The sequence below is a fragment of the Coffea arabica genome, chromosome 6c (genome assembly GCF_036785885.1).
Source record: "Coffea arabica cultivar ET-39 chromosome 6c, Coffea Arabica ET-39 HiFi, whole genome shotgun sequence".
Classification (NCBI taxonomy): Eukaryota; Viridiplantae; Streptophyta; class Magnoliopsida; order Gentianales; family Rubiaceae; genus Coffea; species Coffea arabica.
In genome coordinates this window covers 9,647,910-9,656,192 of record NC_092320.1, presented here as the reverse complement: position 1 = coordinate 9,656,192, position 8,283 = coordinate 9,647,910, and the positions used below count along the sequence as shown (strand labels likewise).

Sequence of the window (8,283 nt, the reverse complement as noted above, 5' to 3'; positions counted from 1 at the left end):
TCCTCACGATAATAAGCAGCATGACTATAGGGATGATTTCTTTGTGAGCCTGGGTCTGGCTGTGAGGACTCTAAGGGAAGACCTCCCTCTGCTCTTCGCCAAAGACCTCAATTTTTTTTTTTTTTTTGACATAAAAAGGCTAATTACCTGTAAGAAATATTTAGTGTATTTAGTGGCAGCACTAGCAATCCTGGGCCAGAGATCAGCACACTCCTTCCCAATTGGCCCAGTTGTGTAATTGAACCCAACCCACATAACAGACTACATTGGAATCGCGATCTTCTTTGGGAAAAGCACGCAGTTAAATAACTCGGATTAATCATGCTTTTTACCAGAATTATGATCCATATCGAAGTTTCCAACACAATCAAAATGTGACAAAAAGAAGTGTAATAACATTTATATTTCCATCCTCAAAATATCAAAACTTTACCAATCCCTACCTTCATGTTTTATTCCCTGAAGCAGCAGCACCACCAGCAGAATCGAGTGATACGTTGTTGAGCCTTTCAAGCGCCAAAACAAGCGCCTGGGTGCCCAAATCCCCCTCACCATAAGCCTTAAGCGAAAGATAAAGCTGCTGAGCCAGTGCCAAACCCGGCAATGCCAAATTCATATTCTGACATTCCCTCAAGCATATCCCCAAATCCTTCACGAAATGATTCACAAAAAATCCGGCCTCGAAATCCCTTTTCAAAATCCTACTCCCATACAAATCCAACGACTTGGATCCAGCCGCGCCTGTAGATATCGCACTCAAGTACAACTCTAGGTCCAAACCTGCCTTGTGGGCATATACTAAACCTTCACAAAGCCCCACCATTGTTGAAGCTATGGTTATCTGGTTTGCTAGTTTCGTGAATTGCCCCTTTCCTGGAGCACCCATGTAATAAACTCTTCCGAGGAGGGCGAAAATGGGTTTTAGTTTTTCGATGATAGGTCCGTCCCCGCCTGCGAAGATAGAGAGAGTGGCGTTGCGGGCGCCACGATCGCCGCCGGATACTGGGGCGTCAACGGCGGAACAGCCGGCAGAGGTGGCTGCCGAGTGTATTTCAACGGCGAGTGAGGGATCCGAGGTGGTCATGTCAACGATGATGCCTCCGGGGCGTAAACCGGAGAGAGGGCCAGTGGATGGGTGGAGGATAACGTGGCCAATGTCGGATGGGTAACCGACGATGGAGAAGACGACGTCGGATTGGGAGGCGACAGTTTTGGGGGAGTCGGCCCAGTGGGCACCCAGAGAGAGGAGAGGTTGGGCCTAGGAGGGGGTTCGGGTGAAGATGGTGAGATTGTAGCCGGCGTTGATTAGGTGGGAGCACATGGAGAGGCCCATGACGCCAGTTCCAATCCAACCTAGACGGGTGTTGGATGGGCTTGTCGGCTCGGAGGCTGTTGTGGCCATGTTGCGGTGGAAATGGGTGGTGATAGTGGTGGTCCGAGTGGAGATGGCGGCAAATACGTAGGAGGAGCTGCGACGGCAGTGACTGTAGAGTGGGGTGACTGCTTAATTTTGAAGGTCAAATCTCTTTTAGCATGCAGATTTCTCATATTGCTTGGCTACTGTAGGTCAACGATGCAGTTGGAACCTTAGCTGGAGGTCGATACAACCACCCAGATGTTATGGCTGCTGTTATCCTGGGTACAGGGACTAATGCAGCATATGTCGAGAGGGCGCATGCAATTCCGAAGTGGCATGGTCTGCTGCCTAAATCAGGAGAGATGGTTGGCATTCTCCAAATTACTCAAGCAGTTTAATACCTCAATCAAGCCTTGTTTTATCTTCTCATATTTTCTCTGCCAAATTAATTTCTTTATGGCATTGAACTGTGTAGGTTATCAACATGGAATGGGGTAACTTTCGGTCATCACATCTTCCACTAACTGAGTATGATCAAGGGCTTGATGCTGAGAGTTTAAACCCTGGGGAACAGGTCAACAGAGCACTTTACAGCTGCTTTGTTTTTAATAAGTTTATTATGGATTATTTTGTTTATTTCTAGTTTCTAATACCAGCTAACTGTTGCAGATTTTTGAGAAGATTATATCTGGGATGTATCTAGGGGAAATTGTGCATAGAGTACTATGCAGGATGGCTGAAGAAGCTGCCTTGTTTGGTGATGCTGTTCCTCCAAAGCTAAATATTCCTTTCATATTGAGGTGTGCCATCAGATCAAGATGTCAACCTTAGGTTTTGGACCTTTTGGTAGTTTGTGAACATTTTTTAAAGCATTTTTTTTTTTAAAGCGTACAATGTTAACTTTCAATTTTGGCAGTATGTAATTGTACATTGCGGTCGTGAGACATAATCTATAGATTTTCTCCATTCATATGCTTTTACTATTTTGTTCAACTAATTCTAATGCATTAAACTTGAAACACACAGTTACTGACTGCTTTATATCCAGGACCCCTGAGATGTCTGCAATACATCACGACACATCTAGTGATCTCAAAGTGGTTGGTGCAAAGCTAAAAGATATTTTAGAGGTATGGCACCAGGCAACAGAAAAGAAACACGAAGTTGCTAAAATGTTTGTTTAATTTCTTTGACAACTAGTGAATTCCTCTTCCTTTTTTTTTTTTTTTTTATTTATAAATTTCTAGTCTACTGGGTTAGCATGCATTATCATGCACATTTGAAAGGTGTTGTAGTACTTGGCAGAATGACTACTGACTTCTTATTTTACTTGTTCTCCTTTCCTGGTGGTAGATTCCTAATTCTTCGCTTAAAGTACGGAAAGTAATAGTGGAGATATGCGATATTGTTGTCTCCCGTGGAGCACGCCTCTCTGCTGCTGCGATCCTGGGAATTCTCAAAAAATTGGGTAGAGATACTATGACGGATGGAGAGAAGCAGAAGTCAGTTGTAGCTTTGGATGGCGGACTTTTCGAGCACTACACAAAGTTCAGAAATTGTATGGACAGCACTCTCCAGGAATTGCTTGGAGATGCTTACGAAAATGTTTCAATTATCCATTCAAATGATGGTTCTGGCATTGGTGCTGCGCTCCTGGCTGCCTCTCATTCGCAATATCTCGAAGTAGAGGAATCCTGATCCTGGTATGAGCTGTAGTGCTGCCAAAAATTGATCTACTGCGTTGGAGCTCTATATTTCTGTCATCCTTTCCCTGGGGGCAATTGCAGCAGCCGAATCAAGGAGATGTCGCGAGGACCGGTTTAATATATGGTCTAGCAGAGCTCCAAACTGAGCCATGGACCCGTGTGCCTCTAGATTTCTGGCCCGTAACTGAGACAATGTCTTCGTATTTTTGTTAGTAATTCCCCCCCTCCCTCTTTGGCTTAAGAGTAGTGTCTTAAAGTTAAGGCTTTGTTGTAAGATCATTTGGGCATTCAAGATTAGGTATAGTGCACATGTAGATGATACTCTTTGGATCAAATAAAGTCCTGCGCAACATATTAAACGGACTTGATGGAGATCCACATGAAGTGAGTAGCAGTTTTAGTACTAGGCTTCATCAAGTTTTTCTGAGGTTGTTTTAAGCAATCTATACATAAATTACTACATAATCTGTCAACCCATTTTTCCTAGTCGTGTTGCTAGACTATATCCATTTAAAGACTATACATATATTGATCCGAAACTTGTAGACACCAAAAACGAATGCTGCTTCGTAGCAGCTGCAGTGACTGCCAGCCGTTTTCATACGAGCTGTGGAAATGCTTGCTATAATAAGCTTTACTTTCCCTACTTGTACACCAATTACAGTTTGAAAACACCATGTATCTCCTAATTCTAGACAACTAGTATAAGCTAACTCATGCAGCCGTGCCCCCATGAACCCGCTCCAATCTCCTTAGCCTGCTTCTGTTGCTTGGTTCAGAACCTTCATCGATTTCCCAACTTTGTGGATCAACCACCTGATGGTTACATTTTCAAGCTTTATCAGACCATTGAGTCGAAGCCGCCATCTTCGTCGATCAACGACTTCTCACGCTTTGAGTTGTTAAGAAGGGGGGCAAAATCACACTCACTCCTGCCATTCTTTTCTCCCATTGGCACTGAATGAACAGAGCGGAGCAAAATTTGTAAAACGTCCCTCATTGTAGGGCGGTTCGAGGGCACCAATCCGGTACAGAAAATACCGAGTTTGAACACGTTGGCTATCTCATCTAAGTAACAAGGCTCCATTATGTCCTCGTCGAAGGCATCAATTATTGGTTTCCCTTCTTGAAAGTGACGCCACGCCCATTCTGCAAGCGATGAAGTCTCATCACCGTAATTGCCTTCTCTTCCAGTAACCAGTTCCAGAAGGATGACCCCAAAGCTATACACATCAACCTTCTCATTCACTCTTCTTGTCTGAGCATACTCTGCAATACAAAATCAAGAAACAGAACAACTAAGTTGAGTTTGGTAGTATTTAAAGTGATCATAATCAAATAATCCCCCTTTCGACAAAAAAATTATATTAAAAAAAATCAAATACATTTGACAAATTACAATACCACGTACCAGGAGCAATGTATCCGAATGAGCCGGCTACAACTGACATTGTGTTGGGCTCTCCATCCTTCACTAACATCCTAGCCAGACCAAAATCTGCAATTTTTGCATTGAATTCAGAATCTAGCAAAATGTTGCTTGATTTTAAATCTCGGTGAATTATAGATGGTGAGCAGTCATGGTGCATATAGCAGAGCCCTCGAGCAGCATCAATTGCAATCTGCAACCTCTTAGGCCACTCCAGGACAATATGGTGGATTGAACCTGTGTTAGCAGACCGGTTCCTCTTGCAATGAAGCCAACGATCCAAACTACGATTTTCCATATACTCGTAGACCAGTAACTTCGAACTATCCGTTGAGATGCAACACATTAACTTCACAATGTTGGAGTGTCGAATAGTGCCCAAAATCTCAACTTCTGCAAGAAATTCTTTGTGATCCAACCTTTTGCTGTTGCAAATCTTCTTAACAGCAACATATGCACCTGAACTATTAATTGGAACACGATAGACATTTCCTGAACCTCCACTTCCAATCATATTGCTTTCTGTCAAGCTTGATAGAAGGGATGGTGCAGTGAAATTCAACTTCTGAAATGAGGTTAATTTCCAAGTTGAATCCAATCCCTGTTTTTTCTTCTTGTAACCTCTGATAAAAAAGAATGTGTATACTAAAGCCACTAAAAAGCCAAATGCGGCTATACTTGAAACAGCTGCGACAAATTTTGCTGAAAGCTTGTTTGACTCCCGGGTTTGGGAAGCACAGGCGTTAAGGCCTAAAGATGGATTACGTGAACAAAGACCAGCATTACCCAAGAAACTTCTGTCAAAAGCTGCATTTTCAAATTCACCAGGTATACTACCAGAGAGGCGATTGGAAGAGAGGTTGAGGGAATTTAACCTTAGAAGCCCAATTTGAGCTGGAATTTGACCTGAGAAGTCATTTTCTGACAAGTCCAAGGCATTAAGGACAGGTAAAAGGCCAATTGCTGCAGGTATTTGGCCAGAAAGCTCGTTGTTACTGAAGCTCAAGACATTTAACCCCTTCCATGAGATTATGCTTGATGGCAGACTCCCAGAAAGCCGATTGCCATCAAGCAGAAGTGTTCCCAACTCTGGAAGAGAAGTCAACTCTTGAGGAATTTTACCACTGAACAGGTTATTGCTTGCCTTAAACTCCCTTAAATTATTCCAAGATGACACTCCAGCTGGAATTTCACCTGAAAACTGATTGTTACTGATGTCAAGAATTGACAAACCTGGTGCAACTTTGTCCGGTAGCTGGCCAGTAAATGAGTTATTCTGTATCAACAAAGTTGTCAAATTTGTTGTCCACAAACCATCCGGAATTTGGCCTGAAAATTGATTACCTTGAAGCTGTACAACCTGCATGCTGTCACAGTTCCCAAGGGATGGTGGTAATTCTCCTGTAAGACTGTTCCCAAAAGCAACCACACCAAGTAGCACACCGTTCTTGCACAAATCCTGTGGCAAATTTCCAGTGAAATTGTTGGCTGAAACCTGAAAGCTACTGAGCTTCGAGTGTCTCCCAAAATCTGGTGGCAACTGACCTGATAGATTATTGTAGAACAATTTAATGTCTACTAGTGATGGCAACATGCCCAAACTAGTAGGTACTTCGCCTGATAATTCATTGAAAAACAGAGCTAGCAGTGTTAAGTTTGTCAATTTGCCAAACTCATCCGGTATTTTCCCCGTTAAGCTGTTATTAGACAGGTCAATTTGCTCCAGATTCAAGGCCTCAATTGATGATGGTATTGACCCGACCAGCCTGTTCTTGTAAAGAGAGAGAATGCTCAGATTTTTCAGCTGAAACAGTCCCCCAGGGATATTTCCACTGAGATCATTATCTGCCAAGTTCAAGGATTCCAAAGCCGTCATGTTCCCAATGTCTTGTGGGATCTCTCCAATCAAATTAGTCTGAAACATCCATAAAAATCTCAACTTTTTTAACCGAGTGAAACTCGAGGGTATGGGTTGTGGGACAAATCCATTAAAACTCAAGGCCAGCTCTTCAAGATTCAGCAAATCGCCAATCTCTGCTGGGAAAGAACCATTAAACAGGTTTGTTCCGGCGTAAAGGCTTTTAAGCCCCGTTAGCTTCCCAATAGCTGGAGGGATGTCGCCAGTGAAATTGTTGGCTTCAAGTATAAGGCACTGGAGGGTGCTTGGGGATAGCCTGTCAATATCATCCGGAATAGTGCCAACGAACAAATTCTGAGACAGGTCAAGGTATTCGAGCTTGGAGCAGTTGTAGAGAACTGTAGGGAAGGAGCCGGGGATGAAATTGTTTTTGAGATCGAGAACTGTGAGGTTCTTGAGGTCACAGATAAATGATGGGATTGTTTCTGTGATTGCCAAATTGGAGACGTTGAGTTCTGTGACTGATCCACCTGTGCAGTTGATCTCTGGCCAGGTGCAGTGGTCTGATGATGAGGTCCAGTGGGACAGGGAGGGCGGATTCAGCCACTGCTGTTTGAGTTTGAGCAGAATGGTCTGTTCTTCTGGATTGGTTTTGGTAGTTTGTGAGTTGCCAAGGAAAGGCAAGGAGAGGAAGAAGATGGTGAAAATCAGAAAGGTGAGCTGGGAAGACCATTGGGTGGTTTCGGACATTTTCAGGGGTGATTGAAGGAGGAGGATTACAAATTACAATGGAGAAGTTGAATGCTCATGGCCTGTCTGTAGAGTGTGAACTCCCAGGAATGGAATGGATGGTGCACGCTGAGAGGAAAATGCTTGGAAATTCTTATCAATTCCAGCGGCTATAAACCGATTTTTAAAACCCCTACAAACGGCTCCCCCCCCCCCCCCCACCCCCCCGCCTCCATAGAGAGTACTATTACCATTAGGGGTGGGATTAGTCAAAAATTTCTTGTTGGCATTGCAAGTGGGCCTGTCTTGTTAGTCTTTCCTTGTCGCGGCCGGTAAGATTTGGATTCCAAGCAGTTTCGTCTAATTTGGTTATTTATTTCATTTAATCAAAGGCCCCGCAACAAAATATGGCTATTGGCTATGGATCACGTATTCATATATATATATATATATATATATTAAGGGATTTTCTTAACGTGTTTCCCATGAATATTAGTTCACCCCCACCAAAAAAACAATAAAATTTTATATTTGGACACTCTTTGTTCAATTTTATATTGATTAAAATTAACGCTTAAAACACCTTTCGATATCACGAGTTATGTATCTATTAGACACTCATTCGACAAACCTAATTTGCTAAAAAAAAAAAACTATTGATGATTAACATGCTGAGAATAAAATTTTGAATTGTAGTAGTTCCTATGATAAAATATTAAATGGGAATTTCCCATTTTTTGGATCTTGGGGACTCTTCTCTCAGATTGATGGGAATAACATTTAAAACATCTAAATGGCAAAAAAAAAAAAAAAAAAAAAGCAAGATATATTACGTGAGCATGTTTCGAGATTATTAGGAATGACTTTTTGAAGGGAAAAAAAAATATCCTAGTGCTTTATATGATATGATATTCTCAAAAAAACAATTGAGGATGAGGAATGAATGATATGATAAACCGGTGATTGGATAATGTATTTAATAAATAAATAAATAAAAGTCCGAACGCAGTCGGGAATCCTGGCAAGTCTAGAAACCAAGAAGAACGCAAGTAGGATGGTACTCTCCAGCCGCAAAGACAAAAGTAGCTCTGCCCCACCATCAATGACACGTGTGTAGTGGTTGACTTGGAAAGCCAGTCAACAACGGGAATGAGTGGGCCACCACTGAAACAACCAGACGGTAACCCAGATCGCAGCTGGCGGG

General features: G+C 42.6%; 3 protein-coding genes across 3 annotated transcripts; 1 reads left to right on the top strand and 2 right to left on the bottom strand.

Annotated features, from left to right (window-relative positions):
* Window positions 1–445: 445 nt before the first annotated feature.
* LOC113691997 (probable 3-hydroxyisobutyrate dehydrogenase-like 1, mitochondrial) lies at window positions 446–1,402 on the bottom strand. Its single transcript, XM_027210329.2, is given in 1 exon segment — window positions 446–1,402. A coding segment is annotated over 1 exon segment (957 nt).
* Window positions 1,403–1,414: 12 nt separating this feature from the next.
* Window positions 1,415–3,426, top strand: LOC140008611 (hexokinase-2-like). The gene is made up of 6 exons (XM_072053435.1): window positions 1,415–1,516; window positions 1,567–1,722; window positions 1,833–1,931; window positions 2,027–2,157; window positions 2,406–2,487; window positions 2,711–3,426. Exons 1-6 carry the CDS (start codon window positions 1,415–1,417, stop codon window positions 3,053–3,055), a joined length of 915 nt encoding a protein of 304 aa, XP_071909536.1. The 3' UTR covers window positions 3,056–3,426.
* A 142-nt stretch (window positions 3,427–3,568) lies between these two features.
* On the bottom strand, window positions 3,569–7,260 carry LOC113691996 (uncharacterized). The gene is made up of 2 exons (XM_027210328.2): window positions 4,475–7,260; window positions 3,569–4,332 (listed from the first exon to the last, which is right to left on the bottom strand). The coding sequence occupies exons 1-2, from the start codon at window positions 7,098–7,100 to the stop codon at window positions 3,905–3,907; spliced, it is 3,054 nt and encodes a 1,017-aa protein (XP_027066129.2). The 5' UTR covers window positions 7,101–7,260; the 3' UTR covers window positions 3,569–3,904.
* Window positions 7,261–8,283: the final 1,023 nt, after the last annotated feature.